Here is a 25,325-nt window from a genome sequence, read left to right on the forward strand (position 1 = left end):
ATGGGCGGATGGAAGGGGCCGGGGCAGCGCCGGGGAAGGGAAGGGCCGGAGGAGCGGCGGCGGGCGGCCGAGAGGGGCGGCGGCGGCGGCGGGATTCCCGCGCTGCTGAGCCCGGTCCGAGAGCCCTTTCCACCTTCCTGCCTCCTGCTCCCGCCGCCCCGGGGCGCCGCCATGACGGTGAGTGCCCCCCCCGGGGCAGCCCCTCTGCGCCCCAGGCCGGGAGGAGAGCGACGGCCCGAGCCAGAGCCGAGTCGCTCCCCTCCTGGGCACCCCCTTCACCTCCCGGCGGCGCGAGGAGGTCTCGGCCGGAAGACAGGGCGACCCCAGAGGCACAGGCCGGCCGTCCTGCCTCAACTTTCCCCAGCCTCCTCCTCACCTTTCCGGGCCAGGAGCCAGAGCGACCCCGAGGAGATGAGAACTCCCTGTCCTGGGCAGCCCCTTCCCCCCCGCCCCTCCGCAACTTTTGTGGGACCAGTCACGGACGATTTCGGATGGCCTTTTCCCACCTCTCCTCCAGCCCCCTTGGTGAAGACCTGACCTGATTCCCAAACTGCTGGATCCGTAGGGACTCCCAGGGCTCCGGGCAGTGGGAGGAACGGGGATGGGCCTGGTCTGGGGTCTCGCCCGGGGCTGGAGAGGCGCTCCCCGGCTCGAATGGGTCGCCCAGAGCCAGTCCTGGGAGGGCTGCCTACCCGCGTGGGCGCTAGCCCGAGGTTGGGCGGGTGAGAAGGGGCCGTCCCGTCGCACCCTGTCCGGGAGCCCGTCCTGGGATTTCTGAAGCGGAGCGATGCCGTGTTCTGTCGGGCTTCCCGCTTCGCAGCGGCGCTGAGGCCCTGGGTGGGCAAGCCCAGGAGTGAGGTGGGGGACACAATGGCAGAGATTTGTCTTTCTCTTGGGGATGAACACTGCCCAAGTCACATCAATACCTGTGCCTTAATGATCATATTGGGCTCCACAGCCGAGTTCACCATTATTCCCATTTCGCAGTTGGATAAACTGAGGCCTGGGGAAGGGGTGGTGGTGAGTTGCCCTAGGTTACCCTGAGCGTAAAGGAAGGAGTAGCCTCTTTCCAGGTCAGTCTGGTCCCTTGACCATGATGTTCTGGAAGGGAGGGGCGGGGCTGCTTTTGGTTTCTGGCTGGCGCCTTGGGGAGGCTCTGACAGCCTAGGGGGGTGGGGTGATGGAGTTGAGCAGGGTGTGTCTGCGCATGCGCACACCCGTGGAGACCCTGACAAGAAGTGGGCTGGGCTGCTGGGGGTTGGCCCGAAGGGTCCCTGCCCCTGTGAGTGTGATGACCTGGCCGCTGCTTGGACTTCCTCGGCCTCCGCACATCCTGCCACCTCCCTGCTGGCTCTTCCTGTCGTCAGCAGCCTCCCTTTGGTCAGTGAGCGGAGAGGGATGTGGGGGGAGGAGCTGAGTCAGTGTCCTGGCCACCCACCCCCAAGGCTCCCAGGCCCCCAGGCCTCGGGGAGGGTGGTTGCATTGCCTACTGGGTGTCTGCCAGATCCTGAACTGGGCGCTTTCACATTACCAGAGTTGATCCTTTAAGGTTGATTATAACTTCCCATCTAACAGATGAGAACACTGAGGTGTAGAGAGGGGAAGTAACATGCCCCAGGTGACATAGCTGGGCCCTGGCTGAGCCAGCATTTGTAGCAAGATCTGCCCCAGCTTTCTCTCTGGGGCTAGATAAGAAATGTACACTGTTGCCTCTCTTGAGGAAGCGCATGGTGAACAAGGGTGAGGCTGCTCCAAGCAGCCTGTGGGGGCATTTGGAGGAGGGACAGCATAGCCCTGTGGTGGGTGGGGGCTTCCAAAGGAAGACAGCCTCCTCTTATTGGAGGACTTGGTCAGGTGGAAATGGACTAGTGGGAGGGAACAGTGTAGATACACACACCCTGGTCATGTTTGGGGAAAGGTGAGAAGATAGAAAGAGGGCCTGGAAAGGAGGGCCTCGAAGGCCAGGAGGAGCAGTTTGGACTTTGGTCGGGGGCACTGGGGAGCCAAGAAAGGTTTTGGAGCAGAGAGGAGGCTCATGATCACCACTGACAGTGTTTGCTGGGTTCATTGTGGCTGCCTTCATGCCTGAGCCTGCCCCAGCCTAGTGTCCCTCCTGTGTCTTCTTCACACCCTTTTCCTCTCCTGACCCCAGCCCTGAGCTCATATCTGGAGGGAACAAGTGGTAAAGCTGCTGTGAATGGGTAAATGTTTAAAGGCTTCGGGAAGCTGGGCCTGGAGTCCAGATCTGCTCTACCTCCTTTAGCCTTAGCCCGGTGTAGCCCTGCCCTTGGAGCCCCTGCCCTAGCCCCTGCCTGGCATCAAATTATATACCTGTCCACTTGTTTACTGTCTGTCTGTTTCCTGAGTTCCACCAGAGCAGGGGCCACATCTCCCCTTCGCAGCTGATTTCCTGGCCTAAAACAGTGCCTGGTACTTTAAAAAAAAAAAAAAAATGTTTTTCAACAAACATTCCCTTAGCCCCTTGGTCCTGGAGGGTGAACAGCACATGTCCCTAACAGTGAGTTGCTTTTACTCTAGCCTGTGAGGGATAAGTGAATGGCTTCAAGATCATCACAAATGCCCCAGAGGCTGTGGGAAGGTGGCTGGCTGGGGTGTGGTGTGTACTGGGAAAGGGGCCTCGGAGGTGGCAATTAAGCTGGGTCTTAAGGCATGAGTTAGGGGTTTGCCTGGTTCCCGGTGGAGGAGGAAGCCTAGTATTTAAGCAGAGGACATGGGCTGGTGTGGAGGGCCTGGAGTCCTGATGTGAGGATCAGAGAGCATATGTGGTGATGATATAAAAATGGGGTTCCCTATGCAAGGGGGAGGCCAGGCTGGAAGGCTGAGCTGAGGCTTTTGTGCCGTCAGGCAGCTGGACCTTGTTTTGAAGCCCCCTGGAGCCATCCCTGGAGGTTTGAAGCAGACTTGTGACACTAGGCCTTTTTGAGGGGGTCCACCTGCCAAGCATGTGCTTAGAGGGGGCTGTGTCAGTGGTCTAGGCAGGTGGGAGGCAGTGCTGACCTGTGGCCGTGGCCGTGACCAAAAGGAGGAGAGAGCTGGTCAGTACTCCTGGAGGGACAAAGGGCAGGTGAGCTTCCTCAGGTGGAGGAAGGGTGGCTGGGCCCTAGAGGCCATGTGGGAAGGTACAGCATGAGAGGTTTAAGCTAGCAGACCTTTTGACCCTGAACAGGGGTTCCCAGGTTACTGCAGGACCTTCCCTGTCAGCGGATTTAAAATCTCACGTTGGCAGCCTCCTCCCCCTAAGGTCAGTGTGCCATCTAGCACCCGACATGGCGTGCAGCATGTTTGTACCAGCTTCCAGAGGGTCACTGAGCTTCTCCATGTATAGCTCATTCAGCCCTCTCACAAAGCTTGGGGGAGGGCAGAACCCATCCCCCCATCATTTGCCACATTAGGCAGCCAGGGCTCAGGGAGGGGATGTGATGTCCTCCCCCGCCGCACTACCTCCACCCCACCCTCTGCTTTCCAGGCAGCCCTTGGGGTCCCAGCCTTTCATTCTAGTTGGGGAGCCCTTGCTCACCCCTGGAAGCCTATAGCTGATCTCCCAGCCCTGGCCCAGTTTGGTGGGCTGGGTTGTCCACTCGTACCTTCCCAGGAGCTTTCCCCCGGACCAGCACAGCAATGCCAGCTCTGTGGGCCATCCTGGATAGCCTGGCTTCTCAGGGCCAGGGGGTAGGGGTGGAGACGGCCCCCAAAGCACAGGAATTTAGACCAGGAAGGTAAAGGAGGGTAATATTTATTCAGCAGGTTTTTGCTGAGGCCTAGTCACATTGTGCCTGGCCTTGGGGTCACTGGAGGTCCCTGTCTGAATGGAGGTCACCCAGGTGATTTGGTGGCCCCAGACGTAGCTGCCGGTCTTCAGTCTTAGCTTGGGACCACCCTAAGCAGCCTCTGGCACTTGTGGGGAGCAGGGTAAGGACGAATGGAGAGAGACAGCGGAAACAGCCCCAGGGTTTCCCAGCTCTGAGCAGAGCCTGGGTCCCCTCCCTCAGACAGGTATGTCTGCAGGGAGGGGCCTCCATGCAGGGGTGGGGCTGCTGGCCTGCTGAGATCCAGGGGCTCTGGCCCCACAGCCTGGGCCCTGGATGGCTCTGGATGTCCAGGCTGCTGGCCCAAGCCCCTCTTAGGCCACTTCCCCCACCTGCGGAAGAGGAGAATGGGGAGGAAGGCAGGTCAGGGGAGGTGGCCAGCTCTGGTGGCTCCGGTCCCCAGCTGCTGTCTCTGCTGCCCACCCCACTGAGCCATGCCGCAGGCTCCTTCCACGCAACCAGACACCTTGGCCTGGTGAGGCTGTGATGCGGCGCTGATAGGTGGGCTCAGGGCCATGGCAACAGGTGGCAGCCTCCTCCTTGCCCGCAGCCTGGCCCGCCCCACTCTCCTCCCTGCCAGTGGGCAGAAGCTGACACTGTGCTGAGGGGACCAGGACTTAGACGAGAGAGAAGTCTGCCCGTGGGCTGGGAGGGTCTGGGGGCTGGAGCCCACCAGATGGGCATGGCCAGAGAAAATGCCCAGAACAGTAGCTGCTTCATCTAGGCCCGGGGAGGGGGTGGTGGTGTGTGGTACCTAGCTCACAGGCCTCTGTGGAACATGCTGCAGCTGGGAGCCCCCAGACCCCGGGCCCGCACCCCCCTGAGCAGCACCCGGCAGGTAGGGCTTGCCAGGACTGAGGTCCCATCTTCCTGGCCCTACCAGAGATCTGGAGGGCACCAGAGGATCTCTGACCCCAGCCTGGGCCTGGCTCCATCTTTCAGGGTCTCCAGGAAGCAAGGAAAGGGCAGGGCTGGTTGAAACACAGGAGGATCAGTGAGTGGGGGATGAGCGGGGGCATTAGGGCGTTTTCCTGGTGGGCCTCCTGGCCTCGTCAGTGAGAGGAACGGGACAGTTTGCTCAGCCCTGCTGGTTCAAGCTGTTCTCAGAGCTCTCTGGGGTCTCTATAGGCAGAGCCCTTCTGGCCCCTCTCTCCCGCTCTTCGGTGAGGAGGTAGGCTGGTGGGAGGGGAGCCTGGACATCTATGGTGGGTGTGCCAGTCACCCTGCCTACCCTCTTGGCTCTCAGAGATTGTTGGGGAAAGGGGCCAAGGCTGCCTCAGTGGCTGGGGAGCCTGCCTTCATTTGGGGGTTACCTGGGCCCTCAGCCCCCCTCTCCTGGCTCCCCAGAAACCCAGTCTCACAGGACTCGGGGGCAGGATGGGTGCGGTCCTGGTTGGCTCTCCACCAGGCCTAAATCACCTGCCTCCTCATCTTCCCACAGCCCGATCTGCTCAACTTCAAGAAGGGATGGATGTCAATCTTGGACGAGCCTGGAGAGGTAGGAGGGCTCTAACAAGAGGGGACGGGTTGGCCTGGGCAGCTTCAGCGCCCCAGCAGGTCCCTGGGGGCAGCCCAGCAGGCTGAGCTGCTAACACGGCTCGTCTAGGCTTCTGGAGAGCCTGGCCTCTGAGTGGAGGAGACCCAGGGGGGCCCAGAGTGGGCACCCTGAGTGCAGGCGTTTCTTGTGCCGTCGCAGTGGGCCTTGGGCTGTGGGGGTGGAAAGGCAGAGGCTACAGTCATCTCAGGCTGCTGGAACAGTCTGTAGGCATGTAGGGCAGCAGGAGTAGAGGCCTCCTAGCCCCTCACGCCCCACACCCCATCCCCTCGTGTCACCGAGAGCCCCTCGGCCCTCTTGCCTCTTGATGATGCTGGCTGGGTCTGAGGGTCTGGGGTGGGAGGGCTCAGAGAGCTCAGATGGCCTGAGACATTACAGATTCCCAAAGACGCAGCCATGCAGGAACCTCTCCCGTGCCCCCGAAGTGGGCCTCAGAGCACCGGCTTTGAAGTCTCACCAGCCTGGGCCTCCACAGTCGAGCCACAGCTTCCTCTGGCCTCAGGAACCACATCTATGGAATAGGCATGATGGATCATGACGATTCTTTCCGGGGTGGACAGCAGGGTCGGAGAGGCTGAGCCGTGTAGGGTCCCTGCCAGAGCTCAGCTAATAACCCTTCCCTTTCTCTAATGTGTCCATCCTTAGAACCAGGAGGGACAGTGGCCTCTCTGCCCATTCAGCTGCCAGGCTGGCTGGAGTCTGGGAGCTGGAGCTGGCTTCCTGCCCGCTCAGCCTGGGAGGGGACGGCTCCCCGCTCTGTCCTGCATGCGTCCGTGGCTCAGGTCTGCGTGCAGCCCGCATGCTGGGGAGGGCTCAGAGCCAAAGGGAATCTCATTGTGTTTCCTACCCACATGTTTTATTCCCTCCAGCCCACAGCCTTCCGTTCCTGCTGCCTGCTCGCTGGTCCTCTGGTGGCTGCGCTCCAGGCTCACACAAGGCCTGGAACCCTGCCAGTGACCCTTCCCAGCCTCCCCACCCAGGGTCTCTGGAGGGCAGAGATGATGGGCCCCACCCAGAACTGGCCGCTACTCATCTTCTTTCGCAGGGTTTTGGAATGTCCACACTGGAAGGGCCCTGGGAGTTCAGCCAGCCCAGCCCCTTGGTGCACACAGACAGGGGACAGGCCCACAGAGCTTCCATCTCTTTGGGCCTAGTAGCCCCTTCGGTAGACCCAGGCCTAGAACTTGGGCTGCCTAAGGCCATGGAACTCCATCTGGCTCCTGTCTCAGCCATCATAGATTAGGCTGCAAGGGCCAAAGAGACCATTTGGCACAGAAGCCCTGCCCTGCTTTGTAGAGGGACAGTTGAGGTCCCGAGTGGCAACCCGGGCCACTCTTAGGACGATCCCCAGTAACCTAGTGCTTGACCCTATGCTAAGTGCCATGAGAAACATACAAGGCAGGGATAGATACTTCTAACCTCCCAAGAAGGCTTAGGGACTTCTTATCAGCCCTACTTGACAAGTCAGAAAAATGAAGCTCAGAGAGGTCGAGATACCCGATCGAAGACACACAGCTAGCAAGGGATAAAATAATTATAACCTAGGTCTCTTGGATGCTAAGCCCTATTTCTTAGGAGAGGCCGTGTGGAAAGAAGTCGCAAGTGTCATTCTGCCACATCCTTGAAAACTTGCCATCTTCTTGAGGAAAGAAAACTAAGTATTTAGAATAAAGTGAATAGAGTTTGGTGATGTGGGGGAGCCCCAGGAGGGCTGAGGACTGGGTGGCATGTGCTGACCCTGGGAGTGGGTGGACCTCGACTGGCATTCCAGTGAATGGCCAGAAGCCCAGAGGTGGGCTGAGCTTGGCATATTTAATATCAAGCTGTTCTGGCACCCCTGCCCTCCCCTCTGTGGCCTGCCGACCTAACCCCAGCTGGAGCAGAGAGGCGCTGCAGAAAGGGGCCCAAATCATAAATGTGCAGAGAACGTCCTCACAAGCTGAACACATGTGTAACCAGCACCTAGCTCAAGGAGCAATAGGACCAGCGCTCAGACATCACCCCCAGGCCACCTTCCAGTCCACTCTGGGTCCCTTGTCCTTGGCTACTGAGGTGATCCAGAGGGCCCTGGGGGAAAAGACGTGCAAAGTTCTGCTCCCTGACTTGCTAGGCAAATGACGTTACACAGGTCACAACCCCTTCCTGGTCTGTACTGGAGGGGGTTACTAGTAGGAGCCTTGGTGATCTCGATGGAGAGGGTCGAGAGGGCTACGGGACTGTCAGCACATGAGGGAAGGGCTCCCAGAAGGAAAGGGAAGGTGTAGGCACTGAGAAGTCAACCCATTTCACAGATGCTGCCCCTGGAGGGGCCAGGCTTCAGATCTGGAGTTTGTGCCTCTGCTCTGTCCCCTGCCCCCACGGGCCACCAGCGGTGTGGAAGAGGGTGCTGGGGCCCTACTGTTGACCTGGCAGCACCCAGGACGGCTGCAGAACGGTGCCCACACCCCCCTTTTGCTCCACCCTCAACGCAGCCCCCCTCCCCTCGCTCACTGCCACCTCTCCTTCACAGTGGAAGAAGCATTGGTTTGTGCTGACAGATTCAAGCCTTAAGTACTACAGGGACTCCACCGCCGAGGAGGTGAGACCAAGTGGGAAGGCTCCCTGTCCCCATCAGGTGCTGGGGGCCCTGGAAGGGGACCGGGGGCGCCCAGCGGGGAAGTGGAAGGTGTGGACCATCGTGGGCTTTCCTGCGGCAGGCCGACGAGCTGGATGGCGAGATCGACCTGCGCTCCTGTACGGACGTCACCGAGTATGCGGTGCAGCGAAACTACGGCTTCCAGATCCATGTGAGCCGCCGTGCAGCTGGGGTGGCATCGGGGCTTGGGGGGGGGGGTGATGGGCTTCGTGACTGGCTCCTGTCACTCACTGACCTGGAGACGCTGTCCTTAGAGCCGTCAGCTCTGCCGCCGACACCTGGCCTATCTGGGGAGGCCCCAGAGATCATTGGTGGGGGAGGGAGGGTGGAATGTTGGGGAGATCTCAGAGCCAGCTGGTGGAGGGGAGCTTTGGCACCCTCCACTCATCCCTAGGCGCAGGACCTTAGGTTTTCCCTACTTGGGGGGAGAGGGCCACCCTCCCTGGGGTGCACAGTGGCGAGGGAGCGGGCTGGGGGCGGAGCTGGCCGTGTGGCAACCTGCCCGTGGGGTGGACTTGCAGACCAAGGATGCTGTCTACACCTTGTCGGCCATGACCTCGGGTATCCGGCGAAACTGGATCGAGGCTCTGAGGAAGACCGTGCGACCCACCTCTGCCCCGGATGTCACCAAGTATGTGCCAAGCTGGACTGGGACCTTGAGGGAGGCACCTACCCCTGCATCCCTGAGTGGGGTTCTGGCACCCAGCTGAGGGCCCTGTGGCTGTACCTCCGGGGCCTCAGTTTCTCCATCAACAAAATGGAGAGAGGGCAAGGAGCATTCTTGGCACTCACCCGAAAATACTTTGAGGATCTGTGGTTTGACTGCCATTCCTTTATAGTCCCCCACATCCTGAAAGGGGGGGAGGGATCTTGACTCTTCGGAGAAGATGCCAGTGAGTCAGAGGCCCCCGCTAGTGGCTGATTATCTCCGAGCCGTGGGAGCTGTGTCTGAGCCTGAGTTGGGGAGAGGGTGTGGTTAGGTAGTCTGGATGAGGAGCTCACCCCGCTGGAGGTCGCCGTGCGTGGAGGGGAGGAGGACTGAGTGAGCTGCTGGCAGAGCCCCCCACAGTATAAACCCTGCCGCCCACGGGGGGGGGCTGGGAATCGCAGCTGCTGGACAGCAGGAACGGCGTGGGGTACTGGGAGGCCTAAGCATGAGCCCCCCTGCTTGGCTGTACCTTGGCTGTTCACCCTCAGGCCAGTGACTTTCTTGTCTGAGTGTCCGATTCCTCATCTGTCATGCCGAGCGTGACGTCTGCTTCGGGGGAGGGCTGTGCGTGGCAGCGCTGCGTGGAGTCCGGAGCACTCTGCGGCTGGGCTTCCAGTTAGTCTAGGCTCAGCCGCTCTAACAAAGAAGCCCCAGACACAGTGGCATGAATAAGGGAGAGCTTGCTTTCTCTCTCCAGAACAATCCAGAGGTGTGTGATCCAGACCTGGCGGGGCAGCTCTGCGGCCCACAACTCACACCTTTGTGTCTGGCTCAGTTCTCATGGAGTCCCTGCCAGGACCCAGGCCAGGGCATGCCCGGTCCTTTAAAGGGAACCACCTCTCACACCCCTGGGCGGAGGAATGCAGTCACATGGCCACACAGCTACAAGGGATGCTGGGGGGTGTCGTTTCTGGCCGGCCAACGATGTACCCGGCTATTACTAATGGCGGAAGGGGAGGACTCCTACAGTTGGGGCTCTGTGCACCCAGAGGTCACTGGTCACCTCATCTTCCCTATCCCACCGTGAGCCCCTTGAGCCCCGGACCTTGTCTTAAACCACACTGCTGGGAATAACGCTTTGATCACCATTGGCCAAGGGCTCTGTTTGCTTTGCACACTTTCACTCACCTGGTCCTCGCATCCGTCCTGTGAGAGGCATTGTTGGCCCATGTTACAGATGAGGTCCCTGGGGGCCAAAGCGGGACCCCAGCTCTGCTGGTGCCTCTGCTGCTAAGCGTGGGCCCTGGGATGCTTCTCAGGGTCTGTTACTGATGAAGCTCTAGTCCGAACCTCTAGATGGGGGTCTGGCCCTGGGCCCCGGCCCAGGGGTGGCGCTCCAGAAGTGCTTGGCTCTTCACTCCCTCCCGCCTGACGAGGCTCTGCTGGCACCCTAGGCTCTCGGACTGCAACAAGGAGAACACGCTGCACGGCTGCAGCACCCAGAAGGGCTCCCTGAAGGCCGGGGAGCAGCGGGGGGGCTCTGAGGTCATCGGTCGGGGCAGCCCGAGGAAGGCGGATGGGCAGCGGCCGTCCCTGGACTACGTGGAGCTCTCCCCGCTGACGCAGGGCTCCCCGCAGCGGGTCCGCGGCCCGGCCCGCACCCTCGACCGCCCGGCCAAGCAGGAGGAGCTCGAGCGGGACCTGGCCCAGCGCTCCGAGGAGCGACGCAGGTGGTTTGAGGCCACGGACAGCCGGCCCCCGGAGACCGCGGCTGGCGAGGGGCCGCGCCGGGGCCTGGGTGCCCCCCTGACGGAGGACCAGCAGAACCGGCTCAGTGAGGAGATTGAGAAGAAGTGGCAGGAGCTGGAGAAGCTGCCCCTGCGGGAGAACAAGCGGGTGCCTCTCACCGCCCTGCTCAACCAAAGCCGCGGGGAGCGCCGGGGGCCTCCGGGTGACAGCCACGAGGCCCTGGAGAAGGAGGTAGGCATCACCGCTGGCCTCCGGGAGCCCCCTCCCCCCGCCAGCGCCCCTCCTGTGCCTGCAGTCACACTGCGGCATTCATCTGGCATACCTACAGTGACGGGGAGCTCACCCCTGATTCACTGTCTGGTACCTCAGACTCTTAGGAACTGGAATCTTCTTTCCTGGACCTTGGTGTTTCTTGTTTTGGGGCATTTTTTTTCCTTCCCAGTTTTGTCCTCAGCGACCACAGAGAAGGGAGGAGGAGGGAGAGACCACTTACTCAGCATCTTCCGTGTGCCTCATCCTGGCCTTGTTTCCCTGTAGTGGCTCACGTGAGCCTCTGAGCAGTCTCACGGTCCACAGGGTAGACCTCGTCGCACTTGTACTGACGGGAAACTGAGGCTCAGAGACCACCTACTACGTAATGTAATCAGTGTCTGTGACCACAGTGTCCTGCTCCCAAACCTGTTTAGTCTTCCCTGGGACAAAGTTCTCCTGGGTCACTGACCTGGCCATCCAGGAAATAGCTGGAATGTCCCCTTTGCCTGCATTTCCACCACAGGCTGCTTCCCCTGCTCAAACCCAAAGCTCCTCACTGCCTCCCAGCACCCCCTTCCCGGCTTCCAGGTTCCCACTGACCTCCCCCCCCCCAAATCCCCTTGTAGGTCCAGTCTCTTCGTGCTCAGCTGGAGGCATGGCGTCTTCAGGGAGAGGCTCCTCAGGGTGCACCCAGGTCCCAGGAGGACAGCCACGTCCCCCCGGGCTACATCTCGCAGGTGAGGCCAAGGGGCTGTTTGGTGGGGGCTGCGGGCAGGCTTCTGGTTGCCGAGGTTTCAGAGAACCGCTGATGTTCTGGGAGTGTCGCAGAACCCGTGTGAGGCATTTGATCTGCATCGTCTCATCGAATGTGCCCCGCAGGTAGCCATGGTCACTGTGCCCATTTTACAGACAAGCCACTGAGCTCTGAGAGGTTATGGGACTTGCCCAAGGTCAACTGAGCTGCAGATGTCAGAGGTGGGATTTGAGTTTGGTTCCGGCTGACTGCAGAGCCTGTGTGTGAGACCCCCTGGGACACTCTGTACTTGGACCCCTTCTCCCACACCACCTGGGGAAGGAGAGCCAGTGGGGAGTGGGGCCCCCAGCGGGCAGGCCCCCAGGGTCACTGCCTCAGCACAGGGAAATCCCACGCATGCCTGCCAGGCCAAGGCCCTGCAGCAGGTGGCCCGCAGGATGTGGGACGCTGGGCCTGCCCGGGACAGTGGTTCTCAGCTAGGGCTGATTTTGTTCCTCTGGGGGCATTTGGCCATGTCTGGAAACGGTTTGACAGAAAAATACGTGTGTATGTTAAGCACATACGGGCTAACGTATGTTACTGATTAATTTTACTGATAATTACTGATCAATTTTGCTGATACGAAGGAGGTTTAGGACACAGTGTACAAATACGAAATATATTGCTTTTCTTGTGAATTCCATCTATAGCTAATTGACTTTTCTCAGAATACTTTCACTGGTTTTTCCAAATGCTTGTATCCTCAGCCGACTGGCAGACGAGGGTTGTTCTAACATAAATGTTGGTTGACAGTTTTGTTCATGTTAATGAGTAAAACGAGAAGACATACGTCAGAACTTTACTTGGTCAACGTCACAAGTAACTTCTTGGCCGAATTGGATAATAGTTTTCTTTTGAGAATATTCTATTTAGAATATTTTCTCCAGGTCTGTGTTCTAGTTACAGTGTGATGGTCATAAATTTGGCACTTGGAAGTTTAATCTGCATTATTAGTGTTTTCTCATCCCTTGCTTAAGTCCAGACAATCAACAAAACAATAAATCAAGCCCTGATCTGTAATGTTTACCAATTTCCATGGTGTAAATACTCCCACTATGGCTGATGTCCCTGAACAGCGAATTGGGAAGATACATGTGCTGCACAGAATTATAGAGCATTTCCACCAGACAAGACACAGAAGACGTAAATAAACTCAAGAGCATAGGGGCGCCTGTCTGGCTCAGTTGGTGGAGCGCACAACTCTTGATCTCGGGGTCGTGAGTTCCAGCCCCACATTGGGTGTAGAGAATACTTAAAAATAAAATCTTTAAAAACAAAAAACAAAAAAAACCTCAAGAGCATAGACAATAATAAAATGCAGTGAAATAACTAGGAAGTGATGAATTTTGAGTATGACCTTTGTTTTCACTGTAGTTAATTGTAAGTTTATATAATTTAACTTTTTAAATGGCTGCGCTTAACAACCATCTCACACCTCCGGTCAGCACGCCATTGCCTGAAGTAGAAGAGACTGCTGGGATCCTAGGCTCTGGGCACGGGGGCCTTCTAGAAGAAGCTCCAGGGTTGGAGGTGGCTGTGTGGGGCGCCCAGGAAAGCACCAGTTTTGGGGTGGGGGCCCGGGCTGGGGCGGGAGGTGGAGGGCCAGTAGGTGTCTACAGTGGAGACCTCCGGCAGGCCAAGGAGTTGGGGTCTCATTCCTCAGACCTGAGGGGATTTGGGGTCTGACAGTGACATCAGGAAAGTGGTGTTGGGATGCAGGGGGGCTTGGGAGGGGGCAAGGGTGGTGTCAGGACCTAGGAAGGGCTGGAGGAGCGAGGGCTGCAGGGGGGTGTGTGCAGGGAGGAGAGGTGAGGACTGGGTGACTGGGCCCAGGGAAGACAGGGGGCCCCCCAGGGGCCCTGAGGCTGGTCCGCTGTGCAAGGCCAGGGAGCCCCATGGGGTGAGTGGTGTGTGGAGCAGTCAGCTGAAGGGAGACCAGGGCCAGGGGGAGTTGGGACCTGGGTGGGGGAGGGGGGCTAGCTTTGGGGTCACCTGACATGGAGAGGGGAGCGGGGAGGGACCAGTGTCGTCAAAGGCTCCCTTGAGGCCAGAGGAAGGAGTGGGTGCGGCATCTTCAGGCTGGGTGAGGCCCCACAGCAGGGCCTGAGGCAGCTGGGACACCCTTCAGAGACCCCCACCAGAGGGCTTCAAAGTGTACTCAGCCCTTGGATGCCCCAGGGGCTGCCTTTCTGCGTGGTTCCATTCACAGCCATCGGTATCTGGTATCCGAGCAGCCTCATCTGTCTATTTTACTGTTAGAACCTGCATTAGATTCCACTAAAGTGAAGTTTGAAAGCACTGCTCTGATTGCTCAGCTTACAGGTGGGGAAACTGAGGCATAGAGAGGAGGTGAGACCTTCGAGCTAGAGGCAGACCTGTGTCTGCAGTCCAGGTTTCCTGGTCCCCATGAGGCCACTGGGCACACGAAGGGCTGTTGGCGTTTCATCCTGTTAGGTTGGGATGGGCTGGGGTGCAAATGGAATTGGGGGGGTGGAGGTGAGAAGGGAATGATAAGGAAACAGAGCCGAAGACGGGTGCAGGAGGGGCCGCAGAGGTGGTGAGCACCAGAGAAGAGGAGCTGAGCCATCTGTGTCCCTCTCTGGCCCAGGAGGAGGTGGCTGGGGAGTCAGCGGACCCTAGAGAGGTGACAGCTGGGGAGGGATTCCCCAGCCTGGTATCTTAGTCCAGCTGGGAGCCCTTCTTTCAGCTTGTGGGGCTTGCGACATAGGACAGCAGCTGGGGGCTCTGGGGCTTCACCTGCCGGGGCCACCATTGCCTCCTCTGGCCTTCCCCCAGCTTATTGCAGAGGGAGTAGCAGGCATTTCTTGATCTGCTTTGGTCCATGTCAGAGGTGGCAGCTGGACACCTTGGGCCCTCCTGAAGATAGATCAGAGAAAGCAGCACTTGGCCTTGTAGGAGCCCCTCCTTCCTCATGGGCTGGTTCCTGCCTCTGCACCCCCTATTAGCAGCCAGGTCTGCCTACCTCATCTGGCCCTGTGAGGACAGCAGTCCCCACCCCCTATGTTGCTCCCATCTCTATAGGTGGGCTTATCTTAGAGACCCTCATGAGTTGGTCTTACGGGCCCGCTTTATAGAAGAGGGCACTGAGGCTCAGAGTGGGGAAGAGGCTTGTTCAAGTTCATTCTGGTACAGCGAGGATTAGGACCCGGTGTGTGGAATTCCAAAGCCATGTTCTATTGTTCTGACTGGAGGGACACAGAGGGCAGATGCAGAGGGACAGACATTACCTGCCCCCCACTCAGAACACCTGGACCTGGGACTCAAAACATCTGGCCCTTCCCCCAGACTGGTCCTTGTAGCCCCCTGGTGCCGCTGTTGGAGAGGTAGGGGTCAGTCCCCCCCACACCGTGAGGTGCCCAATGGCATGGGGGATATACTCTTACCTGCTTCAATTTCCTCCAGGGCTCTTCCCTTTTCCTTTTTCATGATCTTAAATTTAATTACATAAAAAATATGTTTACATTTTCAAAAATAATTCAATCTAATCAAAAGGTTAGAAATAAACACATGAGCTCTTCTTCCCCTGCCTGCTCTCCCCGCCCCAGGTGTCACCTTGATCACCCTCGGAGCACATCCCTAGAGTTTCTTGTTGCTGTTGGAACAAATCACCACAACCTTAGATAACATGGGTGTATCATCTCCTGGATTTGAAGGGGAGCAGCTTAACTGGGGTCTCACTGGGCTCAAATACTTTCCATGGGCTCCGGGTGGGACCTGTCTCCTCGCCTTCTCCAGCGGCTTATGGCCACCTGCATTCCTGGGCTCCTGGCCCCATCCTTCGTCTGCAAAGCCTGCAGTGGAAAGTCTGGTCCCTTCGCTTCCCACAGTGAATTATCACTGACCTTTTTTTTTTTTTTAAGGTTTTATTTATTTATTTGACAGAGACACAACGAGAGAGGGAACACAGCAGGGGGAGTGGGAGAGGAAGAAGCAAGCTTACCGCGGAGCAGGGAGCCCGATGGCGGGGCTCGATCCCAGGACCCTGGGATCATGACCTGAGCCAAAGGCAGACGCTTAACGACTGAGCCACCCAGGCGCCCCTATCACTGACCTTCTGTGGCCACTTCTCCCTCTCTGCCCTCCTGCCTCCGCTTCCGCATCTGAGGACCCTGTGACTCCATTGTGCCCAGGGGATAATTCAGGATAGTCTCCCTATTTTAGGGTCAGCTGATTAGCAACCTCAATGCCCCTCTGCCACGTAAGGTAACATATTCAGAGGTTCTAGGGAGTACGACGTGGGCATCTCTGGGCGCCCCTACTCTGCCCCCCACGGCATCTTCCCATGCCCTTCGCTGTGTTTGACATGCGTGGACTCGGATGCGTGGCTCTGTGTTGTTTCCGTGAGTGGGATCGCACCATACATGTTGTCAGAGACCAGCTTGCGTCACCTAACTTTTGGGACACCTTTCCAGGGCAGTCCACGTGGGCAGCTCTGTTCTTCACCAGCTGCCTGGGGGCCTTTGTAAGGCTTGATCCCATCATTTAAGGGCTCCCCTGTTAGGTGTTGTTTCCGGTTTTCATCTCTTACCAACCTTACTGTAGGGAATACCCCTGTCCCAGAGTCTTTGTACACATGTGACTTTCTGTGGGGTCAATGGGGGGGGTTACTAAAAATGTGATGACAACGCCCAGCTGCCCCCCCATGCACCTGTCGCAGCTGACTCTCCCAAGCACGACTATTATCAATCTTTGAAACACTTGCCAGTCTTGCCTACAGGCCCTATTTTGTGATGTCATCAATTTCAGCTCACTTTCTCAGCACCTGACAGATATTAGGCTCTGGTCCGGACCCTGGGGGGCTCTGAGCTGGATCAGGTCTTCCCTCTCTTTGGAGAACTTACAGTCTGGCAGAACCAGAGCCTTCGGAGGCAGGGGAGAGGCTGTCCAGAGACAGAGCGGGGAGGACATTAAGCTGGACTGCAGGCCAAGTTCGTTACCCTGGAAGAGGAAGTTGCAGAAGAACGTTCCAGGCAGAGGGCTTAGCCTTAGCTACAGCTCAGAGCTGTGACCATGCCGTGAATTATTTCTCCTAACTGGAGTTCCTTGGTGGGGAAAGGCCCAGCCTGAGGCCACGAGGATCAGACACAGGAGCAGGGACTTGACCCCACTGGATAGGAGCCTCCGAAGGGTTGGGAGCAGGAGAGTGACAGGGTGAGGTCTGTGGACTGGGGGAGCAGGGGCAGGTGTGGTCGGTGGTGCGGGGCCCCAGGGAGGAGAGGTAGAGATGGCCGGCCCGGGATGGGCCTGCCCCTGAGGCTCACCGCCTGGGGCTGGAGAAGGGCCACCGTCCGGGCAGCCCCGGGACGAAGCTGGCCTCCCGCCCGCAGGAAGCGTGCGAGCGCAGCCTGGCCGAGATGGAGTCCTCACACCAGCAGGTGATGGAGGGGTTGCAGAGGCACCACGAGCGCGAGCTGCAGCGGCTGCAGCAGGAGAAGGAGTGGCTCCTGGCCGAGGAGACGGCGGCCACGGCCTCAGGTGAGGACCCCGGGCCCCACGAGCCTCTCGCTGCAGCTCCTCGCTGAAATCGGGGAGGACTTTAAATAAGGGGGTGGTCTCAGTGCCAAACTTGGGAAAGGGGTCTAGGAGGGGGTGGAGTCCCCAGAACTGGCCTCTTCCTACATGAGAAGGGGAAACCGAGGCAATAAAAGCCCCCCCCCCAACCCCCATGTCCTCCTGGGTTGTGACTCCTCTCCCTCAGGGGCCAGCAGCCACTGGGGATCTCACCCCAAGGCGCACGCACGCACTGAGCTCCAACTCCATGCCCATGTGTGCACCATTTGCTGGGTAGAGACTGCTCAGCTGCGGACCGGGGGTTGGTGGGGGGAAGGGCCAGACCCTGGGGAGGGCCGGAGCAAAGCTGTGAGCTGTTGCTAAGCCCCGTTCCCCACACAAGCACCCTTAGCTCTTTGCAGTGCCCGATGGAGGGACCCCATTTCACAGATGAGGAACTGGGGCTCAGAGAGGTTAGTGACTTGTCCCAGACGGCACAGCTTGGAGATGGCAGAGCCGGAGTTGGAGCTCAGAGCACCCTGACTGCAGAGCCGGTCCCTGAAGTCCACCCTCTGCTCTCCCAAGCCAGAAACAGGAACGCCCGAGATGTCCGACATCTCCCTCCGTCCCTGTGTGCCCTGCGCAGCTCCCGTGTGGGCCTGGCACATCCTAAGCACCCTCATGGGGTTTGCAGAATCATAGGAATGATGAGAGAAGTCACTTGATCTAGAACTTCCCACCTGCCAGCGCTGTGTCACATGCTTCACGCACGCAAGCCTTCGGCCCCTCATCCCAAACCCTGGAGCCAGTGTGTCCTGCATTTTAGGAAGATAACCTAGTACACCTATTAGATACCCTTCCCAGCAGTCTGGGCTCTTCCCTGAAATATAGCGCTGAGACTTTCATGGTGAAACTTCTCGGAGTTACGCTCAAGTGGGCTACGACTGACCGCAGATAGCCTTGCATCTGTTCAGGTCAGGGATTGCCACCGAAAGTTATGAAAAACTTCCAGTGTTGTGAGCCTTTGGATTTTAGAATTATGGATAAGATTATGGACGACAGCTTGTTTAATCCTCCCAACCACCCTGTGTGAGTGTGAAAACACTTGGTCCTTGGTTGCTCACAGTCTGGAAGATAAGCCAGCGGAGTCTCTCTGCACATCTACTCTGGGCCAGGCAGTGCTCTAAATGCTCTACACAGGTCTTCCAATAACCCGCAACAGAAGGTGGCTGTTGTTCTCCCCGCTTTCCAACAAGGGACCCGAGGCACAGAGGGGTTAACTCCCCTGTGAAAAGTCGCACAGATTTGTACCAGCTGCAGTCCCTGCACTGGGTACGATCAGCGGGCTGGGCCAGGGAGCTTGGCCTTGTGAAGGAACCGTCCAGGCTCTGCAGGGGTGGTGGGCTGTGTGGGGTCCCACCTGGATGTCACTGACAAGAGGTCAGGTCCTGAGGTGTCTGCCCAGCACTGTCCCACCCCAGCAGACAGGGATTGGTATCCTCCCTTGATAGGCTCAGAGAGGTCGAGCAACTTCCCTAAAGCCATGCAGTTCCTGAGACAGCCCGGTCCGGTGCTCTTAGCTTCTGTCTGCGTGGTGCATGTGGGGTCTTGGGGGAGGTGGAGCCTACTGCTGCTGACCCCTCCCCAAGCTCCCCTCATGCCTCTGCCCTGCTTCTAGCCATCGAAGCCATGAAGAAGGCCTACCAGGAGGAGCTGAGCCGGGAACTGAGCAAGACACGGAGTCTCCCACAGGGCCCCGATGGCCTTCGCAAGCAGCACCAGTAAGATGGCACCTAGACTCTGGGGTCTGTGGGCTGGGCCTCATTCTGAGCGAGGGGCTGCCCACCCTGGTGTTCATGAGGCAGGAACCTGTGCTGAGGTCCCTTGGCAGAGGATACAACACTTTGCCCCCAGCTGAGACTCCTGACCCAGTCACCGGGCACAGGGGACAGAGGCAGGGGGCCCTCAGCCAGACCCCCATGCCAGTCCACATAGATAGTCCTTTAGGCCCCTTCTTGTCCAGCTGGTCTCAGCCTCTGCGGCCTCCCCTGGTTCGTGTCCCCTAGAGCTGGGCTGCAGTACCACCCTTGGCCAGTAGGTGTCCCCACCGCAGAGGACAGCTCTGGACTGTTAGGGCTCTAGAGGCCTTGGAGGCTTAACCCCCACCTCATCGAGGCGTCACCCGCAGCCCTAAGAGGCTGTCACCAGTTCACAGCGCCCCCAGTGGGCTGAAGGCAGAAGCAGAGCAGGAACCTGGAGTCCTGAGCTGCTTTGAGCCTCCCCCGAGCCGAGCGCCCCGCCATCCGTGCCCGCCCCTGCCCCGGACAGGTCAGACGTGGCGGCGCTGAAGCGGGAGCTGCAGGTGCTGTCGGAGCAGTACTCGCAGAAGTGCCTGGAGATCGGCGCCCTGACGCGGCAGGCCGAGGAGCGGGAACACACGCTGCGGCGCTGCCAGCAGGAGGGCCAGGAGCTGCTGCGCCACAACCAGGTGAGCGCGGCCCGGGGCGGGGGCGGGGGCCCCGGGCGCAGCGGTCCTTCGTCCGCGCGCTGACCGTCCCGGGCCTCCCAGGAGCTGCACTCCCGCTTGTCAGAGGAGATCGACCGGCTGCGTGGCTTCATTGCCTCGCAGGGCGTGGGTGACGGCTGTGGGCGCGGCAGCCAGCGGAGCTCCTGTGAGCTGGAGGTGAGCGCCCACCCCCCCCAACCCCCCCCCACCCCGGTGCCAGGCAGCCTGGCTGCTGCTCTGCACCCCGACGGGCTGGGTGTGCCCTGCGGCAGGGAATGGCACCGCTCGGTGGGGCCGGGCCCCAGAGGGGGAGAAGCCAGCGCAGCTGGGATGGGCACCTGGGACAAAGCCCTACCACCAGAGACCAGCCCTCCCATCAGGGGCCTGCCACCTAGCTGCTGGGTGACCATGGCAAGTCACCCCACCATTCTGAGCCCCAGGAGCTCCTTGGTAAAAGGAGGCTAGCATCCCCCTTACTGGGGAAAGTTGGAGTGAGAAAATGTGTGTGATCCCCGATCCCCTAGTATTTTATTTTATTTTATTTTATTTTATTTTATTTTATTTTACTTGATTTTATTTTATGAAAATTTGTATACGGCTTTACTCTGTGTCTGGAATGTCTGTAAGTTAACTCGTTGAATCCTCGTGACAATCCGACGAGGTAGATATTGTTTCCTGTCCCTGTTTACAGATGAGGACACTGAGACGCAGGGAGGTCAGGTACCTTGCCTGAGGTCTCGCGGCTAGTCAGCGCAGGAGTCGGGGTTTGAACCTGGCAGTCTGGCTCCAGAGTCGAAGCTTTTAAGCCTCCCCAGTCCTGGCCGAACCGGTCTCTGATTTGGTCAAGTCAGAATAGCAAGCCCTGCAGCTCAGACTTTGGGGAGGGGTTCATGAGGTGTTTCGTAGGGAGGCCCGCACTCTCTGGCTCCCTGGAGGTCACCCTCTGTGCCCTCACGTTGAGGGCCGGGTGCTGTGTTGGGACAGCAGCAGAGGTGGTCGTGAGACACCCACTCACTGTGTGCACAGAGGTGAGAGAGCCAGAAGAAACCAGGGCTTCCTGGAGGAGCCCGGCCCTGGGGTGTGGTGGGTCCCGGTGCAGGTTGGGAGTTACAGTCCGGGGCCTGAAGCAGAGAGACGCCGGCCTGCACGGTGCCGTGGCCCTGGGTCAGCCCGGCACCCGTGACCCTAGGTGTTGCTTCGAGTGAAGGAGAATGAGCTCCAGTACCTGAAGAAGGAGGTGCAGTGTCTCCGGGATGAGCTTCAGATGCTGCAGCAGGTAGGGTCTGCCTCGGAGCTCGTGGGCAGGGAGCCTCTGGACGCGCCTCAGTGCCCCATCCCATGAGCACCCGCTCTGTGCCAGCCCCCTCCTCACCTCCTCATTCGTGGCCCTCCTCGCATCTCTCCCTTGTAGGTGTCCTTGTCCCTATTTACAGACAAAGACACTGAGGCTAAGAGAGGTTGAGTGACTTGCCCACGGCCACACTTGCTTTATTTAGTCAGCAAATACTTATTGAGCACCTGCTGTATGCTGGGCACTGTGCTCGGTGCTGGGGAGACAGCTGTGAACAAAAAAGGCCCGAGGTCCCGTGAAGGGGCGCCCGCGTTCCAATGAGGAGTGAGCCGTGTGGCCGGCGGTGGGGAGGGCCAGGATTTCGGCCCAGGGTTGTGAGTCTGCGGCCTACCCCATGCTATGTCCCTGTGTGTTTGGCACCCCCGTGTGTTGGTGGCTCCATGAAGATGTGTGAGTCAGACTCACAGAAGGGGCCCCAGCCCCGGGCCAGGCTGACCTGGTTCGTGCCCTGGCCACTCACTGCCAAGTGGTCTTAGACAAAAGCTTCCCCTCCCTGAGCCTCAGCTCCCGTCTTGAGGGACGAAAACGATGCTGGAAGCCATCACTGGGCCATGCTGGGAGGGTGCACCTAGGCCCGGGGATGCCGAGGGGCCACCGGGAAGGACAGGCCACTAGGCCATGGAGGGGCCTGGCGGCTTTGTGCCGGCCGGCAGGGAGCATGGTGGGGATGGGCCGGGTCGGCAGGGCCAGGAAGGGGGCCTCCATGCCCTCACGGCTCTCCTGCGCCCTCCCAGGACAAGCGCTTCACCTCGGGGAAATACCAGGATGTGTATGTGGAGCTGAACCACATCAAGACCCGGTCGGAGCGGGAGATCGAGCAGCTGAAGGAGCACCTGCGTCTCGCCGTGGCTGCCCTGCAGGAGAAGGAAGCCATGCGCAACAGCCTGGCCGAGTAGAGGTGAGAGCCACGGGGTGGGCAGGGCCGAGCAGGGCTGAGGCCTGGTGGGGCACTGGGCCTGGGGAGGTGAGCTCAAGGCTCACCCACACCCGACTCACGGTGCCACCTCATCCGGGACGCTCCCTTCTCATGGCTTCTGTTTCCCTTTCTGTAAACGGGGACAGCGACACTAGCCACATGGGGTGGGGGGCTGTCGGTGGGTCACTCAGCCAGAGGCTGCTTTGTAAACCTGAGCGCGTGTCTTCAGAGGTGGGGGGGCGCAGTTCAGGGCCCGATGATTGCCACGTGCGCCCCCCGACAGCAGGCACTTAACGCCGCGCCCCACCCGCAGGCTGATGAGCCCACACCCCTCGTCAGGAACCCCCATGCCCTTGCAGGTCCAGCGTGCCTGCCCCACCTTCCAAGCTGGCAGCATGGCGCGGGTCACTGATCAGTGACAGCATTCCTTCCCCCGAGTTCCACGCCTCTGACATCCCGGGTGGAGCTTGGCCCCCTGACTTAGTCTGATTTCCCAGGCTTCAGAGCGTTCCGATGCTACCTCTCCTAACGCCCCATCCGCCAGGGGCTGCTGCTTCCGGACTGATCCTTGGGGACTGCCTGAGGCAGTCGGGAGAGGCCACCCTGGGGGCCAGGCTATGTGGGGAGAAGCCCGGAGGAGCAGGCGCAGGTCTGGCCCAGCCTTCCGGGCCACCCTTGCCTGGCCTAAGCGCGCAGCTCCCCGACTCTTGTCTTCCAGGTCCTGGTGGCCCAGCTCCGCGGCAGACCGTCCCCCGGCCTGAGGGGGCCAGTCAGTCGCCCTCCTTCCTGCTGGATGGAAGTCAGAAGCCAAGCTTTCTCCCCACCCTCTGTGGGCCGCACGTGCACTCATACCCACCACACACAGACACACACACACGCACGCACACACACAGACACACGCACACGCACGCACACACACACACACACACTCTGCGTATCTGAGCGCGCCCCTCGCACTGGGTCTTACCTTGCACCTTCTTCAGGATTTTATATGTGAAGAGATTTTTATATAGATTTTCTCCCCCCCCCCCTTTTTTTTTTTCCCCCAAAAACACTTTATACTTTGAAGAAAGCAATTCCTGGTGGCCATGTGCCTCCATCACGGGCTCCCCCTCTGGCCCTAGCCCCCTGCTCGGGCTTCTGGGCCCGTGGCCCTGCCCCAGGGGTCTAGCAGAGGCCCAGCAGCGGCCGGGGCAGGGTGGACTCTGGTGGGAGAGGCAGGGAGCCAGCCACCCTCTTCCTTCCCTACCTCCCACTAACTACTTCCTGCCCTGAGGCGACCCACACCTTGGGACTCTGGACAGAGGGACAGACGGGCAGAGGGAGCCGGCAGCTGTCCCTAAGGCCTCACCTCCTCCTCCTCCGAGGGGGTGCTGGACGTGGAAAATCTGGAGCCGCGCCATGAAGGCTCCTCTCCTGCTCCATGAGCCTTCTTAACTTAATAAAATGTTCCCGCAGCTCTGGTGTCCAGAATGGCTGGGGCAGGGCGGGTTGTGGAGGTTGGGGCCTCACCACCCACGCCCCCCCCAGCACCGCACCCTTCCTGAAGGGAAAGGGAGGCGAGAATCTAGTCCGGCCGGCCGGTGACAGCTTTGCAGCACCATGTGGGGTTTGCCGACCAGCAGCCGCAGCAGGGTCACCAGGGAGCTGGTTAGAAGTACAAGTCCAGATCCCCCAGTGATTCATGTCGTCTCCAAGTCTGAGAAGGCCTGAAGTGGGCCCTAGGCCCAGGCCTCGGAGGAAGGACAGGAGCTGAAGCTCTGCCCCTGATGACCTTGGGCAAGCCACGCCCCCTCTCTTAAGCCTTCGTTTGCTTCCCCGTCAAATGGGTGCCTTTCGGCCCCAGTCCTATATTGAGGCTGTGCCCAGAGGTCATGTCCAGCCCTGGTGGACGTGGCCACCCCAGGCCCACCAGGCTGGAGGCCTCATCCCCCAGCTGGCTGGTTGTGCTCTGCTGAACCCTGGTCCTGCTCGTGAGCGACTGCAAGCCCAGCGCGGGCGGTCCGATCTGCAGGGCTATGGCCAAGATGGGATGACGAGTGAGCCAGCCTCGCCCCCCACAGGCTTTCCCATCAGTCCGGCCCGGGTACTGGGGGAGCTGATCAAGGACTGACTGGCCCTGCCCCCAGCAAGGCCACAAAAACAGGTGGGGTCCCAGAGGCTGTGGGGTCTCAGAGGCCGGAGGCACCCATAGGAGACCCCACCCAGCCTGCGGGTAGAAGAGGGCTTTTGGAGGTGACTTTGAAATAGGCCTTTTCCAGATAGAAAAATCAGGAAGGGCATTTCAAGTGAGGGAACAGCATGAGCAAATGCCCTATAAACATCCCCAGTGTGTTCAGGGAAAGGCCCGCAGGGGAGCAACTTTGTAGGCTTGTGGGGAAAATGTACCCCTTCCCTGGCCAGTGATGGGTTTAGGAATGGGCCTGGGAGGCAGTTCCAGTCAGTGAGATGCGGGGGGATGTCTTGAGTGGGGGTGGGGGGCTGCAAATGTCCGAATGAATGAGTAGATTGTGGGATATTCATACCTCAGCATCCTACACGGTAATAGGAAGGAACGACTGCTCCACACAAAAAACATGGATAAATCCTCCAGATAATGTTGAGTAAAAGAAGACATAAAAGAGCATACGCTATACGAGTGCATTTATGTGAAGAAGAACAGGCCAATCTGTCACTGTGGGGGTGGGCATCAGAACAGTGGGGACCTCTGGGCCGGGGCAGGGGCAGACATGGGCTAGCAGTGAGCACAGGGGAAGTTTCTGGGGTGCTGGAAATGTTCTAGATCTTGATCTGGGTAGTGGTCACAGGGGTGTGTAGGCAGTTAAAATGTCCCCTGCTGTACACTTAACAATCTGTGCATGAATCATGTCTGTGGTGGAAAAGCTGGGGTTCCAGCGGGTGCCCAGGTGATCTGCCCTGGGGAAAACCCAGTGACCTGTCACACCGGGAGTTTGGATCAAACCATGTGATGGGGCTGCAAGGTGTGGTCTCAGGCAGCCAGGCATGTGCTGTGGAAAGAGCAGAGGCTGAGGTACCAGACAAACCTGCCCGGGTTCGAACCCCAACTGCTGCCTCCAGCTGGCTACATGAACCTCACTGAGTCACATCCCTCTCCGGGCTTTGTTTCTCCATCTGTTAAATGGGGACAATAATGTCTATCCCGGAGGGCTGTTCAGGTACAAATTACCAACTGTTTCAATGATCTACTGTGGTTTAACCAATTACCACAGACCTCATGGCTTAGAACAAGCTTTTTTATGATCACTCATGGTCCTGTGGATGGCCTAGGCTCAACTGGGCAGTTCTCATGGTGTCTTTTTTGCAGTTGCTGTCAAGTGGTGGCTGGACCAGAGTCATCTGAAGGCTCTGTTGGGTTGGACATCCAAGATGGCCTCTTCACTCATAGGTCTGCGGCCTCAGCTGGGTGGCTGTGACAGCTGGTGGGGGAAGGGGGGCGCCGGACAGCTCTCTCTCTCCACGTGGCCACCTCACGTGCCTAGCTTGGGCTTCCCCACAGCATGGCGGCCTCAGGGCAGTCTGTAGTCTGACTTACATGGTAGTTGACTTCCCTAAGAGAGAGT

General features: G+C 59.1%; 1 protein-coding gene across 1 annotated transcript; it reads left to right on the forward strand.

Moving 5' to 3' along the window:
• On the forward strand, positions 1-23,202 carry LOC116639975 (TRIO and F-actin-binding protein-like). The gene is made up of 14 exons (XM_032416739.1): positions 1-177; positions 5,269-5,325; positions 7,892-7,960; positions 8,079-8,168; positions 8,539-8,648; positions 10,121-10,646; positions 11,294-11,404; positions 16,809-16,956; positions 18,650-18,752; positions 19,300-19,459; positions 19,541-19,654; positions 20,667-20,753; positions 21,563-21,726; positions 22,463-23,202. The coding sequence occupies exons 1-13, from the start codon at positions 1-3 to the stop codon at positions 21,722-21,724; spliced, it is 1,914 nt and encodes a 637-aa protein (XP_032272630.1). The 3' UTR covers positions 21,725-21,726; positions 22,463-23,202.
• Positions 23,203-25,325: the final 2,123 nt, after the last annotated feature.

The sequence above is a fragment of the Phoca vitulina genome, unplaced genomic scaffold, assembly GCF_004348235.1.
Source record: "Phoca vitulina isolate PV1807 unplaced genomic scaffold, GSC_HSeal_1.0 scaffold19, whole genome shotgun sequence".
In the NCBI taxonomy this organism is placed as follows: Eukaryota; Metazoa; Chordata; class Mammalia; order Carnivora; family Phocidae; genus Phoca; species Phoca vitulina.